This window comes from Ctenopharyngodon idella, chromosome 15, assembly GCF_019924925.1.
Source record: "Ctenopharyngodon idella isolate HZGC_01 chromosome 15, HZGC01, whole genome shotgun sequence".
Taxonomy (NCBI): domain Eukaryota; kingdom Metazoa; phylum Chordata; class Actinopteri; order Cypriniformes; family Xenocyprididae; genus Ctenopharyngodon; species Ctenopharyngodon idella.
In genome coordinates, this window is record NC_067234.1 from 2,811,231 (window position 1) to 2,832,088 (window position 20,858).

General features: G+C 35.7%; 1 protein-coding gene across 2 annotated transcripts in view; it reads left to right on the forward strand.

Moving 5' to 3' along the window:
• aplp1 (amyloid beta (A4) precursor-like protein 1) overlaps positions 1-20,858 on the forward strand; it is a 65,993-nt gene that overhangs the window by 31,670 nt on the left and 13,465 nt on the right. For both annotated transcript variants that reach the window (XM_051862238.1, XM_051862239.1), the window contains exons 2-5: positions 10,434-10,619; positions 15,675-15,804; positions 18,391-18,503; positions 18,820-19,016. In XM_051862238.1, the coding sequence (XP_051718198.1) occupies positions 10,434-10,619; positions 15,675-15,804; positions 18,391-18,503; positions 18,820-19,016 (626 nt within the window). The remainder of the gene's footprint in view (positions 1-10,433; positions 10,620-15,674; positions 15,805-18,390; positions 18,504-18,819; positions 19,017-20,858) is intronic.

Sequence of the window (20,858 nt, forward strand, 5' to 3'; positions counted from 1 at the left end):
TATGAAATTGTTTTGTGATGTAGCTGCTGTCAGATCCAATACAGCTGACTGCTTCATATTTCAACAAAAGATTACGAACTCTCCATTACACTGTGCCTCGTTTACAAAACAATCTTCAGTCAAATTCTCAGAACAAACATATAATCCTCTGACGTGATCCATGACAGCATTAAAAATAAACCATCCACTTGTTCCTGACACTGGGATCCTTCTGAAGTCCCCACAGAAATGAGCAAATGAGCCATTTAAACAGGACGCGTCAAAGCAAATGTTCCTTTAGGTTTTCTATTTACTCTTCCATCTGTCCTGTTGTCGGCAGATTGAAGCGTGTGGAGTAAAGTGAACGCGCATCTGTATCCAGTGTAGACAGCATCAGTGATTATAATAATGGGTTCTGTTTGCTTTTGACGCGAGGCTTGCATCTGGTGTAGGCACGCCGTTAAGCAACTGAACGCCAGTGGGCGGGGCCTGTGGTGTGATGATGTAAAACTATTCGTCCATGTCTTGCTCTGGTGGCAGTCATGTGCAAATGTGTTTGCCCGTGTGACATAATAAATCCCACAATATCCAAACGAGCTGTTTTTGGAGCTTGATTAAATAAATGCTTTGTTTTATAATGAGGAGGACATTTTAAGCTATGAACATTTTAAGCTATCTAAACGCATGGTCTAAAGTGCACGGCGTAAGTGCACTTAGGGCGTGTCGAATCCCCTTTTGCTAGTTTAACGACGGGAATAATGGTCGGCGCTCCCGGCACATGGTCTAAAAGGGTTGTCCCTGTTCTCTTATTGAGTAATGGGTGTGTTTTGTGCAATAAACCAATCAGAGTCTCATCTCCCATTCCCTTTAAAAGCCAGTTGCACTCGCGCCATGGTGGATTCGGTATTTACATGGCGGAATTTGCAAGCGGAAAAACTGAACGCTTCTCTAGCGATGAAAACGATCTGCTCGTGCGCGAGGTTAAAGCGCCCGAGCAGACCATCTACGGGACAAGCCGGATTCCACCAAAAGCATTTTTATCTTTATGCACACAATAATAGTCTTTTACATTGTAATCCTTTTATTTTTAATATTTGGCATGTTTGTGTGCTGCTGCGCATCCCTGTGTGTGTAATAAGGAGAGTGTACTCACGTTGTGCACCTGCCTATAGGCGCATATTACTAACGCATTCTTTAAATAACCAAACAGATATTGCGCCATTGACTTTAGACCAGGTTTCAGTTGGTCACTGGCGCAGTCTATTTCAGTTGCCTCAAAATAGCAATGCGCCAACAATGCGCCTGAACACAACTCGTTTTCAGACCAGCACGCCCATGGGTGCACAAATGGGCGCATATGCATTTGCTGTTTAAACAACGTGCCGCAGGACGTGAAAATGATAACTGCGTCGGGCTGAAACTAGCAAAAAACACTTGCGTCCCGCCTGGCGCCGCATTGCGCCAGGTGTATGATAGGGCCCTAAATGTCAAAAGATCAAGGCAAATTTGGATTCTTATGTCATGACCTCATGTCTCTTTAAAAATGTAGAATTTTTCAGTATTCAGTTACATAATCCTTCAGAAATCATTCTAACATGCTGATTTGCTGCTTACTTTTAATTTTTATTAAATAAGTGAAAACAGTTAAAAACAGTTGCTTTATATTTTTGTGAAAACTGCTACTTTTTTCAGGATACTTTGAATAGAAAGTCCAAAAGAACAGCATTTATTTGAAACAGAAATCTTTTGTAACATCATAAATCTCTTTACCTTCACTTTTGATCATTTTAATGTATCTTTACTGATTAGAAGTTTTAATTTCTTTTAGGGAAAAAAAAAAAACCTACCCTTTCTAATGCTATCTTTCTGTGTCAAAGTAGTCTAACTAGTCTGTTCATGCCCTTCACCTAGGAAATGTACTGTGTGTGTGTGTGTTGTGTGTGTGTGTGTGTGTGTGTGTGGTTTGTTAAAAGTCATTGGTTTAAAGTCTGAGTACTTGAGCCAAATCCCATTTCAGTGTAGGTGTATGTCTGTCTGTGCTTCCCTTCCCTCTTCTATGTTGTTCTTTGTACCAGCTCTGACTGTCCTATTAAGGAGTTTCACTCGGCTAAGGCGAACACTCGCTCTTTGCCTGAATGAGCTGTGGGGAACATACAGCTTTCTGAACTTCACTTTGACATGAAGGAAAATCAATCACGACAGAACCCTCCAGAAACCAGTACACAAACTGCTTTAAAGGCTTGAACTGTGTGTGCCTGGCCTTTTGCACGATAAAATCTTGAGTTTCCATTGTACAGATGGAGAGGGAGTAGCAGTGAATGAGAGCAAATCCATTTTAAATGGGCCGGTGTAATTTGTGAATGTAGTCACGGCCATTTAACAGGGTTTAATCGACGACTGCTGAATGTTAGAGTTCAAGAGCACACAGGAATCAAATGCAGCTCTTCAAAAGCATTACAATGGAGCTTGTGACTTGCATTATGAGCCAAATATAATTTTCTGTTTTTAAATGTAATGGATAATAAAGCTTTTGAACTGAATTGAACTGAACTTAATGGAATGGATCAGAATGTAATCTAATTACATTTGCGAGATGGCGTGGTCGATTAAAATGGAACAATGACTAAATCTGCATTGATGGGATTTTCTTTTTATCGAGACGTGGTATGAAATGCTGCAATTTTCATAGCGAGAGGCACATGAATGCTATTTTATCATACAGCAAAATGTTTTCTTTTAGTCCCGGAAAGCATTTCAATATATCTTCTGAAGTTTTCTTTGTTTTTCATTATTATCTTTTGCTAATTTCACTATGTGCCTCAGAACAAAAATTAAGCTTGATCCCATCCCTGCTTCCTTTTTGTATCTAATAATGCCATGTAGTCGGTTCTATCTGCAGGGGAGTTTGCTATTAGATGTTGTTTACATGCATCATTTGGTTTGCCGGAGTTAAATCTCCCCAAGCAGAGAACTTAAACAGAGAGTTCACCCAAAAAATGCATTTATTTACTCAGCCTTGTGTTTTGCCATATCCTTATGATTTTCTTTCTTTCTCCAATGGAACATACATATATATATATATATATATATATATCAAATCTGCCCTAGCTCTCCATGGTATATATAGTGATGTTCAATTTATGAGCAAATCTTTTTGCTTATTGATCAAGTTGACAAAACCAGGATTATTAATTCCCAAATCAGACTGATCTGGTTCCGAAGGCTTTGAGTACCCTAAATGATTATTTGGTTGTTGGTAAGATTTTTTAGAGGGATAGTTCACCCAAAAATAAAGATTCTGTCATCATTTCTGTCATCAGCAGATCTTACCCCCCATTGACTACCATAGTATTTTTTTTCCCCCCTACTATGGTAGTCAACGGGGGTTACAAACATTCTTCCAAATATCTTCCTTTGTGTACAGCAGAACAAAGAAATATATACAGGTTTGGAACAATTCGAGGGGGAGTAAATGATAACAGAATTTTCTTTTTTGGGTGAACTATCCCTTTAATGTTTTTGAAAGAAGTCTCTTATACTCACCTAGGCTGCATTTATTTGATCAAAACTACAGTAAAAGCAGAAATATTGTAAGATATTATCATTTAAAATAACTTTTCTATTTAAATAAGTTTTAAAATACAGCATTTATTTAAAATAGATATCTTTTGTAAAATTATGAATGTCTTTACTGTCCCTTTCAATCAATTTAATGCATCCTTGCTGAATAAAGGTATTAATTTCTTTCAAAAAAATCTTACTGACCCAAGTTTAGCTCACAAGTCATATGGCCTACTTTTAGGACACATTTAAGATTCTTTTTGTTTGTTTGTTCTTTGTTCATTTTAAGCTTAAAACATCCAATTTATATTCATTATAATTGTTTTGAAAAGAGTGACCGGTAAACTGTTAAAAAATTCTGTCGTGCAGGTTTGAAACGACATGTGAGTACATTTTCATTTTTAGGTGAACTATCCCTTTAAGCATAAGCCTTCCACTTCAACCTGCCAAGAAGTGTTTCAAGACTGATGACATCTGTCATCAACAAGCAAGATAAAAGGCTGCATCTTAAATACCTTGTAGTGAATAAGAACATGCGTTCATCTCTGTCATCCCCAATACAATAACGCTTACAGACGGATCATTTATCCGAGAGGAGTTGCTACTTAGTACTTTTTTTCTGCTTTGGATGAAGAACATCAACCATTGTGTAACCCGGCTCAGATTTTAGCAGACTGTGAGAATTAATAGCATGATGCACATCATGGAGTCATGCGTATTTGCTATTCCCAGAATGCAATCTGGCCTAAGTCATAACACTTGGTATATAACAGACCTCCTGTTTGTATGTGTGTGTGCGGGCGCGCGTGTTTTAGATCAGACCTCGGGGCTCCTAAAGCACTGATATCGATTGAAGGAACAGGATTGTACAGCATCTCTGGATATTGATCTCGACTGTGTGTGTTTCTGAATGTGTGTTTGTGCCATGTGTGCATATGGAACTAAGAGCTCGAGAGCATACAGACAGGTTATCTTCTCAAATGTCCGGAAGTCTCCCATGTGGTTTTGACCTTCCTCCAGTTAAAAAAAAGAAGAAAATCTTATCCCATTATCTGAGCATGAGTTTCATTAGACAGAGGTGCAGGTCCCGTACCATGCCCTGGTTCATCCTGTTTTAAACCACATCAAAGGTCTTAAAAAAAGCTTTTCTTTCACGGTATGTAAAAATTGTGTATGTTTCGGTTCAGTGTAATGTAATCAAATAGGCCCGCACAGAATCTACACAGATTTTGAAGTTCTACACATCCGTTGCTCATTTTGTGTATGTTTTATTTGTTTATCTTGTTATAATTGTATTTTTAATATATTTTGATTAAGCATCTAACTGAAGTTTCAGCATAGATTTGTTGAGTTGTTGATTTGTTTGAAATCAGGCATTGAAAATATGAATATCATAAATAAAAAGTATAATATACTTTGTATATATGATATTCATATTTGATTTACTTTTTTAGATTTAATTTTAAAGGTACACAATGTAACTTTAGGCCCTCTAGCGGTTAAAAACAAAACTGCATGTATTTTGTGGAAGAACATTGTTTTGGTTGTGCTTCAGCTCTGTGTGACTGTGCGGATGAATATGCTTCGCATTGTGCCTAACAACGCCCTTCAGCCATGACTTAATCACGATACAGCACTAGCCTCAAGTACCTTATTGCTTTTAAAAAATATATATATTAAAGCCAAAAATATGTATCAATGCAAGTTTTATGAAGTAAATTTTCACTAAAAGCCTTCCTTCCGCTGGAAAATAATAGTCCCTGACCGTAAACAGCAACAGAAGTTACATTATTATGCCATTAGGTGGCGGCAAAGACTGTCTTTATAAGTGTGTCAGTCAGTAGCGAAGACTTTTACATTGAAAAGACTGAATTGTTGTGAACACGGAACAAGACGCCACTGACGAATGCTTTGACTAGCGCTGTCAGTCACGGGAAAACCCCTTACTGTTAAAAGGACAAGATAATACATCGTACATTTAAACAGATTTTTTATTATGAACATAGGACTGACCTGAAGGAAAATGTTAAATCTGAATGCAGGTAATAAACTCGCTCACTCGATGTCTTTCTCACAATACTCTTCTACATAATACAGTAAGATTCAATGAACAATATCAATTGTGAAAATACAGTTTACGTTGCTAAGAGTGGTTGCTAAGGGTGTTGTGTAGTGATACACAGAACCGTTGGGTGAAGCGGTCATAGCCGTGTTTTATCGTGAATAAAACACAGCTATTGACCAATCAGAATCAAGGACAGGAACTAACCGTTTTATAATTTGCAACACTAAATTTTTTTGGTAATTTTTCATTGAATTTTCAGTTGAGCATTCAGTTGAGGATAACTGTGCTTTAAAATTTGGTAAAGAAAAAGATTATACTGTCCGAACTGGAAAAAATATTCATTATAAAAATATGCTTCAATATCACACAGATACTGATAATACAGAAAATGTTAACATTAAAACTAATTTTATTTGTAATGTTTTGTAAAATCAATAAAATCAAACCATAATCTGTGCTTAAAAAGAGGGAAAAACTTTATATTGTTTTACTCAAAAATAAGAGTGACACGAGCAGATGTTCACTTCAGAACACTTTCATGAGTAATCAACAGCTGAAATTCAGCGATGACTAAGCGCAAGGTCATGACACCAGGGTTCTCTCGGAGCATTTCGCACACACGGGTGTGCACTGCAAACGCTGCAGTGGCGGTACAAACCCATTTGTCAAGCCTTTTTTTCATCATTTTTAATCCAACAGTCTCCTAATGGCATTTGCCTCTTATTCTCAGCTCTGCACTAATGCTGCTCTCTCTCTCTCTCTTGCGGGCTCTGTATATTTATTGTATATTTACAGCTCAGATTTATATATTTATTTCCTCATAAATTTTAATTAGGACTTCAAACGTTTTTGCATTGGCCAGCAGAGGCAGGGTTTTCCTTTGATCACTTTCACATTTTGCCTTTCTCTCTCTCTTTTTTCCATTTTTTTCCCTTCCCTGTGGGCATCTCCACTCTAATTGGTTGCCTGAGTGCTGTGTGTCTGTCATTCACTCTGTCATTGAAGATTAAAGTACGCCGGGTTTCCAGTCTTTGCCAGGGTTGCCAGACTGGTGCCCTCGCTGGGGATGCCATTGAAATGCAGCGAGCTTTGGAGTGTAAAAAAAAACTGTGACAGGCTTCTAAAAGCTGTTTTTTGCTTTGATTGCGTCTTCCCGCCTACAAGTAAGAAGTCGTGCAACCTCGCAACAGCACTCCCCCTCAGAATTCACGCATGCAGAATCATATTCAAGACTGACGCACACCCAGTCTGGTGTTATAATCAAGTTACAATGTGTTGTTTGTCATTAGTCATTACCGTTCTCTTAAAATTGCTCTTGGCCGCAGAACCGAACTGATCAAAATTACTAGTTGTGTGATAAAGAAGGAAATTCTCCTAGCTTGAATTAGCCAGACATAGACAATGGAATACATTAATTTAGAATTCATTTATCAGATTGGTTTAGAATTAAAAATATGCTATTAAATTAGAAAAATCTTTAAATTATATATATATAGTGAATTTTATATATATATATATATATATATATATATATATATATATAGTGAACTAACATGCTGTGGACACTGAATGACTTGCCTGAGGTAAATGTAATGCTACTTGTATTCTCAAGCTGTTTTATTGATGTCTTTCCGTGGTTGAAACACTAGTTAAGAGATTACACGTAAACAAATCTATGCATAGATCATCTATTCTTCTTCCTCTGCACTTTTTCGTTTTGTGGGGTTAGCAAACAGCATTGCATTACCGTGCGCGCCCCCTTCTGGATTGGAGTGTGGATTGCCTGTGACTGACTGTATTCAACATCTCACTGAATGCACCATTACACCATTACGTTATATATATATATATATATATATATATATAAGGGGTGTAATGGAAAAGATACATTTTTAAATAAAATGTTTTTTTCTCTAGATGATTTTGATATTCAGTTCTGGCTGTGTGTCAGGATAAGTGAAGCTAGTGCTCCATCTGACACTCATAAACAATCACTCATTTAAATGGCTGCCTCTCATCAATTCAGTGTCTGTACCCTGATATAAATTTGACTCTAATTTATCAGATTAGACTTAATCCAGGATAAATCACTCCAGCGCAGACAAACCCCAGATTAATGATGCTTTTGAAAGGCGCAGTAATTTTCTCTTCTAAAAAGCAGCCCTGTCAGTGACGATTCTTGTGCATGTTGATTTTATTTTGTTGTCTCAAAATCATTGTTTTTTATTGTTTATTTTATAATCTGTTTTATAAAATGAATAATTTAAAAGCATTATTTTTGATTAGTTATTTTTCCACACCACTTGTTTTAAGTAACACTCACCATACATTTCCTCATATTATAATATTTTTGACTTTCTGAATTAAATATGACCACAGCTATATATCTGATGTGATTTCATTTGCTTTGGGATTATTAAAGTGAGTTTAGTAACAACAGGCTTTTTTTTTATATTTTCTAAGTGGCTTTAGAATAAATTGTAGACTACATACAAAAAATATGTATATATGTGAGGCTTGTCCCTGCAGAAGACAAATGACATGCATGTAATATACAAACACAGAAACAAACACTCATTTTTTCCTCATTGCAGAGAAGCGATTAGTGTGCCGACTACAGCTACTAAGCCTTAAACAGTGAAATGGGTAGATAACCAAATGAAATGAAGCCTCTCCCCTGATTAGACTTTCTCTTCTCGCCTGATCCCTTGTTTCCTGCTCTGTGTTGCTGTACTCAAATGACCTGGTGGTCAACGAGCTTGTATTAACATCTGACTCTAGCACGGGGTTACTGTTTGCTCTGCATGTGTGACTGTCCCCGGGGCCCTTCCTCCAGGAGTGCTGAACAGATTTCAGATCAATACCTACATCCTTTGCCAAAGAGACAGAGAGGATGTGAATGAACTAGAAACTGAGTGATGTGAGAGAGAAGGTGAGAATAGAATGAATCAGGACCTGAGGGTGTGTTCTCAATGCCGTACTCTTACTATTTCCTGCAGTATGCAGTATGTATGCTGTGTTATTTGAATGCAAGGAACACCTGAATACTATATGCCTATATTTCATTTAATTTCCATGTATAATCTAATTTTATTTCCACTGATATTGTATACAGTTTGAAACTAATTGAAACAAGTTCATTCATTCATTCATCCATTCATTCATTCAATCATTCATTCTTTCATACATGATTCATATTTTATTTGATAATAGTATTATTTTAGTAATTTTTTTTTTTAAATATTTGTTTATTTAAAGTGTTTATTTATTTTTTGTTTATTCATAATTAATATTTTATTTAACAATAGTATTATTTTAGTATTTTATTTATTAAAATATGTATTTATTATTTAAAGTATTTATTAATGTATTTATTTATTCATAATTTATACTAAAATAATAATCATATTATTTTAGTATTTTATTATTGATTAAATATTTATTTATTATTTGAAGTGTTTATTTATTTATTTGTTTGTTTATTCATAATTAATACTTTATTTAGTAGTAGTATTGTTTTAGTATTTTATTTATTAAAATATTTATTTATTATTTAAAGTGTTTATTTATTTGTTTGTTTATTCATAATTAATACTTTATTTAGTAATAGTATTGTTTTAGTATTTTATTTATTAAAATATTTATATATTATTTAAAGTGTTTTTATTTATTTATAATTCATATTTTATTTAATAATAGTATTGTTTTAGTATTTTATTTATTAAAATATTTATTTATTATTTAAAGTATTTATTTATTTGTTTGTTTGTTTATTCATAATTAATATGTTATTTAATAATAGTACTATTTTAGTATCTTATTTATTTATTAAGATATTTACTTGTTATTTAAAGTGTTTATTTATTCATTTATTTAAATGCTGTTTACATTTACAGTGCCGTATGTACAGCTTTCCACTCCCAACACAGCCGGAGATAATCAAGAAGGGATTGTGGAAAGTGCACTTCATTGACAGAATAAATACCATATTCACAGAGAAAATGCCACTTTGTTTTGTTGATAAAATGGCAATTATATTACTGCGCCTCTTCTACCTTTTTAAAGATAATAGTTCACATTTTGCCCTTTTGAATTCGTTAACATTTTCGCCTGATGGGTGAGCAGACATATTTGTGACTATCCAGTGACAAAAGCTGTTGCTGTGCACATCTGCAGCTCAATGTACTGTCTTTGCTTGTCCTTCAGTTAGACACACAGGTTTGATGCAAGATGGATAAGCTGCATTTAGGGTTATCAGTAGGTCTGGCTTGCTGGCTCAATTTGAAATTCAGTAATGAGGCTCCATGTTATATTTCCTCCTTGCTGTCAGGGCAGTGATAACAACTGTACTCACTCTTCGTTCCTGTCTCTGTCTCTCCTCGTCCTTTCCTTTCCACTTTCCTATCGCTCTGAATTTTTGCTGGCCTATAATATTTCTTATCGCTCTGTGGTTTGCAGTAATAACAGGCAGCCAGGCTTAACTTGTTTTTATCGAGAATGTAGGCCGCTTCAAACTCCGAACAATGAGTTCTCTCACTTTCTCAATACTATAAAAGATATGAAGTTTGCATATCTTCTCTAGAAGATTAAAGTGTTGTATACACATTTTCTGTTGTGTTTGTCTACTATGTTGTAATGTATTGCAATAGATTGACACTTGACTTGTATTCTTGCTTTGGTTATACTGTAGTCACAAGTCTAGTTGTGTAAGAAAGCACCTGCAAGAACATATGTGTACAGCAAATGTAATGTTTTAATGTAGAATTGAAGGTCACTTTGACTTTGAATCAGCATAAAAGTCAAAATCTCTCTCTCTCTCTTTTCTCAGGCTCTGGCCATGACAGAGGTGAATGGACCGGTTGGTGGTCCTCATGTGGCAGAACCTCAGATTGCCATGTTTTGTGGTCGTCAGCTTCTACACATGAACACTGAGAGCGGACAGTGGGAACCAGATCCTCAGGGGCGGCAGGGATGCTTCACCCAGCCCAGCAAGATCCTGTCATACTGCCAAGAGGTGCTATTCTATTCTGATTGTTTTGTTTTCTTTTGTGTTTTCTTTTTGTTTTGTTTTGTTTTGTTTTTTGCTTTCGTTTTGTTTTTACTCCTGTTTATTTTGTTTTAAGGTTTGTTTACGATATTTTGTTTTGTGCTTTTTTTCTGTTCTATTTTAGTAGTCTTTTCAATTTTATTGTTACATTCTGTTCCATTTGTTTTTGTTTTGTTTGTGCTGTATTCTCTCCTATTTCTTTTGTTTTGAGCTTTATTTACAGTATTTGTTTTGTGCTCTTTTCTATTATATTTTAAGGGTTAGTTCACCCAAAAATTTCTGTCATTAATTACATACCCTCATGTCGTTCCACACCCGTAAGACCTTCGTTTATCTTCAGAATACAAATTAAGGTATTTTTGATAAAATCCGATGGCTCAGTCAGGCCTCCATTGCCAGCAAGAAAATTAACACTTTCAAACGCCCAGAAAGCTACTAAAGACATATTTAAAACAGTTCATGTGTGTACAGTGGTTCAACCTTAATGTTATGAAGGGACGAGAATACTTTTTGTACGCCAAAATAACGACTTTATTCAATATCTAGTGATGGGTGATTTCAAAACACTGCTTCATGAAGCTTCGAAGCTTTATGAATCTTTTGTTTTGAATCAGTGGTTCGGAGCGTGTATCAAACTGCTACGTTACGTCATAAGTGTTTCGAAACGTTTCGAAATTTCAATGGTTCATGTGACTTTGGCAGTTTGATACGAGCTCAGAACCACTGATTCGAAACAAAAGATTCGTAAAGCTTCATGAAGCAGTGTTTCGAAATTGCCCATCACTAGATATTGTTGAATAAGGTCATTATTTTGTTTTCTGGCGCACAAAAAGTATTCTTGTCATTTCATAACATTAAGGTTGAACCACTGTAGTCACATGCTTAGTCGGGGTGCCAGAGGAGAACTGGCACCCCGACTAAGCCTGGTTTCTCCCAAGGTTTTTTTCTCCATTTTAACACCAATTTGCCACTTGTCTGCCACCTGATGGAGTTTGGGTTCCTTGCCGCTGTCGCCTCTGGCTTGCTTAGTTGGGGACACTTGACTTGACATTTGATATTCAACAGTGCTTTTGATCTGCCTGCATTGACACTATTCTTTAAGAGCTGCTGTGCAGCCAAACAATGTACCAGTTATCAATGTAAAGCTGCTTTGACACAATCTACATTGTAAAAAGCGCTATATAAATAAAGGTGACTTGACTTGACTTGACATGAACTGTTTTAAATATGTCTTTAGTAGCTTTCTGTGCATTTGAAAGTGTTGATTATCTTGCTGGCGATGCAGGCCTCACTGAGCCATCGGATTTTATCAAAAATATCTTAATTTGTGTTCTGAAGATGAACGAAGGTCTTACGGGTGTGGAACGACATGAGGGTGAGTAATTAATGACAGAATTTTCATTTTTGGGTGAACTAACCCTTTAATCTAATTTCTTCTATTTTTATTTTCATATTTTTTTTTTTTTTGCTCTTCTCTCATATTTCTTTTGAGGTTTATTATTTATTTACAGTGTTTTGTTTTGTGCTATTCCATTGTTTCATTCCGTTCCATGTGTTTTTGTTTTGTTGTTTTTCAGTTTGATTTAGTTTCATATAACTTGATTCCATTCCATTTTTGTTTTGTGTTTTGTTTGGATTCTTTTTTTTTGTTTTGTTTTGTTTTGTGCTCCTGTTCGGTTCTATTCCACTGCTCTTTTCTGCTCAGTGGATTCCTATTCTATTTGACCGATTGTATTATGTTCTCTTCTACTTTTATTCTGTTTTGTTGAACTCATGTAATTAATTTCAGTCAAGCACAAAACATCAAACTCAGCACACCTACATTAGCATGCACGGTGATTGGTTTAATTACTATGTGGACAAGCATGCTCAGACAATCTCCGCTCAAACATATTCTCAAGGTGAACGCCGAGGGCAGCCTGCTCTAATATTAGCATTGTAAAACAAGAATAAAATGTGCAATGCCGTTTATGTGCATACACAGGGAACTCGATGCAAATCTCTCTCTAACTCTTCCCGTATTAAGTGTGCAGGATAATGGCCATATTTTTCACCATCAATCAGCAGTGGAGATTTATGATCTCCGTACGCCCCGGGCTCAAACATATTGTGCGGCTAATGTGACTGTATTCTCTGACTCCTAAGAGGATTGCAAGTTTTCGTTCCCTGTTGTCTCATCTAGTGGAATTAGCGATGAGCAATGATGCCTAGCTGTTTTCCTTGGTTTTTCATCAGTTTACAGCAGCACTTCCGAATACACTTCCATGTCCCTTTAGGATATCAACATTGCAAAATAGCATTCCCCTGCATCCCTGTAGATTTGCAATGTTGTATAGTGCCAATTTCCATTGCATTCCTGACGGATAACGAGATTGAAAAATTCCATGCTTTCCTGCATTCTTCTGGTCATTCAATATATCTCGATTGCCAAATACAGCAACGCGTCTCGCCGAATAAGATTTAGCGTATTTCATGGCTGAAATCAGTGCACAATACTCTAAGCCTGTATTATTGCATGACAGCAATTCTGAAAATTGAGATGTCAGCCTGAAAAAAAAAAAAAAAGCATGTTTTGTCTTTCTCTGCACTAAAAGTGCCAGCAATGTCTGTCCAACCTTGTCTGAATCAACACACTGTCCCTAGCTCCGCAGTGTAAAATCACCTCGTTGTGCTCTAATCTGGGCTGAACCAGTCAACCAGTCATTCTGCCTAATGGCTTTTAAAAGCATTATTGTGCCCGCATTCTAGCCTGGCACGAAGTGGCATATACATAAGCTAGCTGGCACGAGTGACATCAAAATGGAATGAAGAGGCCAAAGAATATGTCATTCTCCTGGCTGGATGAGGTTTAGACTAGCAGTCTGCCAGTGGACTGCAGCCTCATTGCCAGAGCTTGTTTAGAACATAATAATCCCTTTCCATATGTCTGTAAGATTACACTCTCACTTGTTTCAGCCCAGTGCGAATGGATTTGATGCATGCATATACCCAGGACAATACTCTTTTTCAGAGAATATTTGCAAATACTACTCTACATTAATTTGAACAATATGTCATAATTGAGCAGTAATGGATTCAAGGTTGTCCGGTATTTTGAATATATATTTACAGCTAAAGGACGTTGAAATGCAGTAGATTGTGTGCGCAAACCCTTTAAGCAGTTGTCTTAGGTATAAAAAGTTTAAGTAGACAAATGTTTAAGCAAATTCATCCTTTCACTGTAGTCCTTGGTAAAAAAAAAGAAAAAAAAAAGAAAAAAGTGGATAATAAGAGAACGTTATTCATTGGGTTTTCACATCCATTTTAAAGGGTTAGTTCAAACAAAAAAGAAAATTCTGTCATTAATTACTCACCCTCATGTCGTTCCACACCTGTAAGACCTTCATTCATCTTCAGAACACAAATTAAGATATTTTTGATAAAATCCGATGGCTCAGTGAGGCCTCCATTGACAGCAAGACAATTAACACTTTCAAATGCCCAGAAAGCTACTAAAGACATATTTAAAACAGTTCATGTGACTACAGTGGTTCAACCTTAATGTTATGAAGCAACGAGAATACTTTTTGTGTGCCAAAAAACAAAATAACGACTTTATTCAACAATATCTAGTGATGAGCGATTTCTAAACACTGCTTCATGAAGCTTTGAAGCTTAACGAATCTTTTGTTTCGAATCAGTGGTTCGGAGCGTGTATCAAACTGCCAAAGTCACGCCCCCCCAGTGGTGAACCATTGAAATTTCGAAACACTTTTGACGTAACAAAGCCTTGTTTACTGAAATCACGTGACTTTGGCAGTTTGAAACACGCTCCGAACCATTGATTCGAAACTTGCTGTCAATGCAGGCCTCACTGAGCCATCAGATTTTATCAGAAATATCTTAATTTGTGTTCTGAAGATGAATGAAGGTCTTACGGGTGTGGAATGACATGAGGGTGAGTAATTAATGACAGAATTTACATTTTAGGGTGAACTAACCCTTTAATATAATGTTGAATTTTTACTCACAACTTACAAGTAAAAGGTTTTTTTTTTTTTTTTATCTGTGTAACTGACCTTGTCTTGTCAAATCTAATCTATATATAAAAATATATAGTGAAACAAACCTAATGTGACAATATGCACATGTATATTCTTGAATATATGTACATATCTATCCATTTTTCCCTCTTTTCCTATACTCCCTCCTGTGCAATTCAGTTTATGATTTTATTTTTAATCATAAATAAATCACAATAATGTACAGCTGATTCAGTATGACTCAGTGCCCCTCCAAACATGTTTTGAAGGTGAAGTGTAATTGCTTTGGAAATTCGTGAATAATACGCAATGAGTTTTCTGACGCCCCCTGCCGGCCAAACACAGAAATGTTTTTCTTATTCCTTTAAAGTGCTGCAGTCTTGCTGGCATGATTGACTCAGCGACTCCCTCTTGTGGTAAAATGAGAGGTTTCCCATTAAAAAGTAACCATCAGCTAAAAAAAAAAAAAAAAAGCATCCATTATGTATTTATCTGGCTTGCTATTAATTGCATGTATGGTTTAGCTATATGGTTATATAAAATGACTCCCATGTGCAACTACACTGAAAAACATTTGGTTTAGAAACAATTTTCACTCAGAAAGTAGCACATTTCACATTTAATTACACAGAAATGGCAGGTAACATTTTAAAATTTTGAAGTAAAACATACAGTACTCAAATAATATTTGTTTTATTTACAACTTCAAAAATATCTATATTTTTACAGTGTACTTTTTCAGAAACATGATCAAAAATAATTGAACATTTCACTGCAGTGACAAATTGTGGCCAAATGACTTACATGGATCCTTATCCAGAGTGGTTTTGTTTATTTTTGTCCCATTCCTTCTCATCCCCTTGTTCTCATCATTTTCTTCTATTATCTGCATGATAAATGTATTATTCCCCTGTCTTTCTTCCAACTCTTGTGATCCTGACTCCTGTCCCCTGCTCTTTCCTCACGTGTGTTTGTGTCTGTCGTTCTCGTCGTATGTCAGATGTATCCAGGACTGCAGATCTCCCATGTGGAAGAGGCCTCATCTCCAGCGACCATCCTGGGCTGGTGTAAGAAGGGCTGGGGTCACTGTCAGACCCGCTCCTTCATCGTCGTGCCCTACCGCTGTCTGGGTGAGTCAGAAACACATCCTAAACAGTTTGTAATACAGACCTCTCATCAAGAATGCAGTATAGACCAGATTTACACAGCATTATCACATGTAGTTTGTTGTAAACCTCAATCAATAATGTGTTCATACAGCTGTTTTGCAGTTAAATTCTTTATTGGACATGAATTGAATGAACAATTCACCCAAAATAAAAATTCTACTATCATTTACTCAGTTTATTTGGTGAAAAATTCTTTGAAGGCAGCGGCCATTTGCACTAAGTGAAAATAACATATTTTCTTAGCGATATATGCTATTTACACTAAGTGAAAATAGCAATATAGGCCTATTCTATTTACACTAAGTGAAAATAGCAATATATTCTATTTACACTAAGTGACTAAAGCAGCATTTTCGTAGCGATATGCTATTTAAACTAGGTGAAAATAGCGATAGATTCTATTTACACTATGTAAAAGTATCAGTTCTTTGCAATAAGAGTAAATAACGGAGTGTCTATACACTAAGTGCAAATAGCGTCTCTTGTTGGCAAATGGTATTTACACAAGCTCCACCCACCAATGTCTGGTCAGGCCACTCAATTTTTAAAAAAGAAACACAGTATACAACATCTTCAGTGGCACAGCAGTAGTGAGTAAGGCTCAAAGACCTGGCTTTTAACGTGATCAATGCGGGTTCAAATCCACCTTTTGCCGAGCTCACATTTATTTTCAATAAAAATGAAAATAATGTTCTAAAAGTTAAAAAAAAACTGCGAACGAGTGTTTAATAATATTAAAAGTCTTTATTGGGTAGGGTTAGGGGAAGGTGTAGGGAGGGTTTTCTATCAATAAGGCAGCATCCATTTAATAATTTTAATAAATATAATCATTTACACTCTATGAAATTATTGAATCCTGTTAATGTACAAAAATACTGAGGTGCAAATAGTATCTGCCAATATAAAGTATAGATAGCATCTAATTACTATTTACTCTTATTGCAAAGAACTGATACTTTTGCATGGTGTAAATAGAATCTCTCACTATTTTCACCTAGTGTAAATAGCATATCGCTAAGAAAATGCTGCTATTGTCACTTAGTGTAAATATAATATATTTATTATCTATCGCTAAGAAAATATGCTATTTGCTATTATATTTATATATAATAGCAAATAGCTATATTTTATATTATAAAATATGCTATTTTCACTTAGTGCAAATAGCCGCTGCCTTCTTTTAAAGTGCCCCATTATCTTTTTCTGATATTTCCTTTCATGCAGTGTGTAATATAGCTGTTTGTGAATGTAAAAAGTCTGCAAAGTTTTATAGATCAAAGTGCACAATAAATGGAGTTATTGCCTCCCAAAATAGAACCGATTCTGAACTGCCAAAACAAGTCAGTAACTACAGTCTTACTTCCTGCTTCAACCTACGTAGGTTTGTAACAAATTTGCATAATGCCAGCCGATGGTCTTCATTGGCTGCCTGCAAACAATGTCCACTTTGACCCACCCTCAAACACTATAGTCATAGCTGAGGCCTGGAATTGGGCCACCTGACCAATCAGAGCAGAGTAGACCAATCACAACAGATTGGGCCGTCTGACCAATCAGAGCAGAGCAGGCTCTCGGAGAAGAGGGGTTTAAAGAGACTGAATCCTTTACTGTTAGAAAGAGGTGATGCTGCAGTGTATATTATGAGAAAATTAAGGTGTTTTTGACCTTGGATACATGTAAACCTATTGTAGAAGACCTCCAAAACAAAATTAGGAACCGTTAAAATACCATTAGAATAATAGGGGCACTTACATGATGTTTCTGAGATTTCTTAACTATAATATGACAGAATCATTTTGTAGTACATTGTAATGCATCTGCAATGCTGTACAAATATGTTATATCACAACCAAAAATAAATAAATAAATCATAAATCTGTTGGCTCAGTACTAATGTTGATGAATATGTAATGCTTGTGCAGCGGTTTGGCTCTGAGGAGCTTTTGTCCTTGGTTTCTGCTCACATACTGCATATATTTTAAGTTCCCATTTCTTATATTTGCCTCATCAGCTCACGTGGGCATTTTTAAAAATGCTAACACCACTTTTTTTTTTTTTTTTATCTCCAGTATTGTCTGTCTAATTTCTCATTCGGTTATCTTGGAATTTATTTATATATTCCAGTCATTATCATAAAAAGGGGGGTGTTTTTGAAAGATGCATTTATTTGATCAAAAATACAGTAAAAACAAGTATATTGTGAAATATTGTTACAATTTAAAATATTTTTGAATTTTAAATATTTTGGATTTTAAAATATTTTAAATGTAATTTATTTGTTTGGTCAATGTTGAAAACTGCTTTTGTGGATTTTTGTATTTTTTGAAGACTGTTTCTTTGATGAATAGAAAGCTAAAAAAACAGCATTTATGTGAAATGTAAATCTTTTGCAACATTAAGTCTTTTACTGTCACTTTTGATCAATTTAATGTGTTCTTGCTAAATAAAATAATAAACGCTAGTGTAGCTTCATGCTTTATTCTTAATGTTTTTATTATTTTTTTATTGACTGTGATTTTATTGTTTTACTCTTTTTCTGTCTCTCAGTGGGTGAGTATGTCAGCGAGGCACTCTTGGTCCCAGATCGCTGCCGTTTCTTGCACCAGGAGCAGATGGATTCCTGTGAGAGCTACGTGTACTGGCACAACATCGCCAAAGAGGTAAATAATAAAAGCTCAGAAAATTACAACCTGAAAAAAGTATTGGAAGAACTGGAACTTTAATAGCTTCACATCTTTAATGGTTAGTGTGATGACTCTGAAATTGCAGTCGCCCGCTGTGATCTATGATCTTCTTTTTCTCATTTCCTCTCTGCATTATCACTAGTATCTCCTGGTACTCCAGGTTTTCCCATTTGAGATTTATAGGTCATTTCACCCTGACATGTACGAGCAATTACAAAAAGATAACAAAAAGAAATAATGCACTGACTTTAAAGCACTGCTGCAGTCATTCATCTTTTGCCCTGCTCATTAGGCCTGCACAGCTGACAGTCTGGAGCTGCATAGTTATGGGATGTTGTTGCCGTGCGGTGACCGTTTCCGTGGGGTGGAGTACGTCTGTTGCCCCGGCAGGGCAGGATCGAGTGGAAGGGGGGAGACGGAGACTGCAGACACTGTACAAGGAGAAACAACACCCCTCGTCTCTATGGCTGGAGAAAAAATTGCCACCAGGTAAAGAAGTTTTGTGGTCTGTTAATCATTACGCATATCAACACATTCATTTGGTTCTTTATTTTAATAGAGCTTTATATAGGAACACCATAACTGACTGTTAATCCATACTTTAATAATTAGCATCATATACGGCAATGTTTTGGGAGTGACAACAGCATTTAAATGCAGGATTGAACTAGTGATGGAAATTGTAAAGAATTTAATGATTAGTATTCCAATTTCTCTTCATGATTCTTGTTCCATAACGGCTCATTAATGATTATTTTAGTATTTTTAAGGAATTCAAATGACCAAATTATGAGAATTCAATAATAAATACATCTAGTTCTTGAAAAACATATCCAACTCAACTAATTTAAAGTTCCCCTGTAGTCAATAATTGTATCCCTTAAAACCCATTTTGGATCACCAAAATGACATATTTAAACTTTATTTCCTGTGAGAAAAAAATTTCGTCATGCCTTAAAATAGCTTGAGTGTAACTCTTCACCCTTGCTTCATTTATTATACATGGATCTATGAATATACTAATTAGCCCCGCCTCCACTCTCTCAAGCAAGCTCAGAGATCCACTCGGTCAACTTACTGAGGTAAACGCAGCACAATTGTATCGCTTTTTACAACGTCGGACACATGACGGTAATTAATATGATTAGCCTTTTGCTTGACTACATTATCAAATAGCTGCTAATAATGTGTTGCTAATGTTACAAAAACCCTGTTCCCATTCACCATCTGAGTCTGCCTTCTAAAAATCAGTGGAGAAAGGCATATAGTTCATCATAACATCGTATTATACATCATACACCCGCTACATTGCTAAATCTACCAGATTTTTTATATCAACAGAAAAATATACCGGGATAATCTGGCTTCTTGAGACTCTTCTGCTTCAGAGCAGTCACGGTTAATGATATCCTAAACGTTGACGTGATTTGTTTGCTAGGTAGTTTGTGACGTCACAAACACCAGTGATTTCAAACAGCGAAACTGTCTTTAGATCACTGCAGTTTTAAACAGAAAATACTCAGCAATGGTGTTGATGAATATGAATTTGCACATGGTTTGTCTTAAAGCATATTAAAAACAACACATAGACATATAAACAACATTGAAAACTTGATTTTCACCACAGGGAGACTTTAAGTCTTGCAGTTACTATAGTTGTAATCTACATGTGATTGATTCACTGGAAATAATTGACTCATTATTGTCATTCATTCAGAACTCAGACCACTGATTTTGATTCACTAAAAAATCACCTCATAAAAGTCATTCATTCAGGAATCAGACTATGCTGGATGGGCTGATGGGTTTCTGATTCATTAAAAAGAACAGACTCATTTGAATCAGTCAATCGTGAATCAGACTACATTAATTATGCAGTATGTTTTATTCACTAAAATCAGTCAGCTCATAAGAGACATTTATTTGGGAATCTGACTAGACTGCTTGCTCTGTATGTTTGACTCACTATAAAGAACCAACTCAACAGAGTAATCTGTTTAGGAATCAAACTACATTAGTTGCAGTGTATGTATTTGGTTTACAAATAAGAAATGTCTCATAAGACTCATTCATTCAAGAGTCAGACTACACTTGTTGTGCTGTATGTTTTTGATTCACTAAAAATAATTGACTCAGGAATCAGACTGCACTGGTTGCACTGTAGGTGTTTGATTCACTAAATAGAACTGACTCATTAGAGTCTTTTTTTCTGAGAATGAGACTACACTGGTTGCTTTGTATGTTTGATTCACTAGAAAGAATCAGCTCAGTAATTTGTTCTGGAATCAGACTACACTGGTTGCATTGTATGTTGGGTTGGGAGGTGTCCCC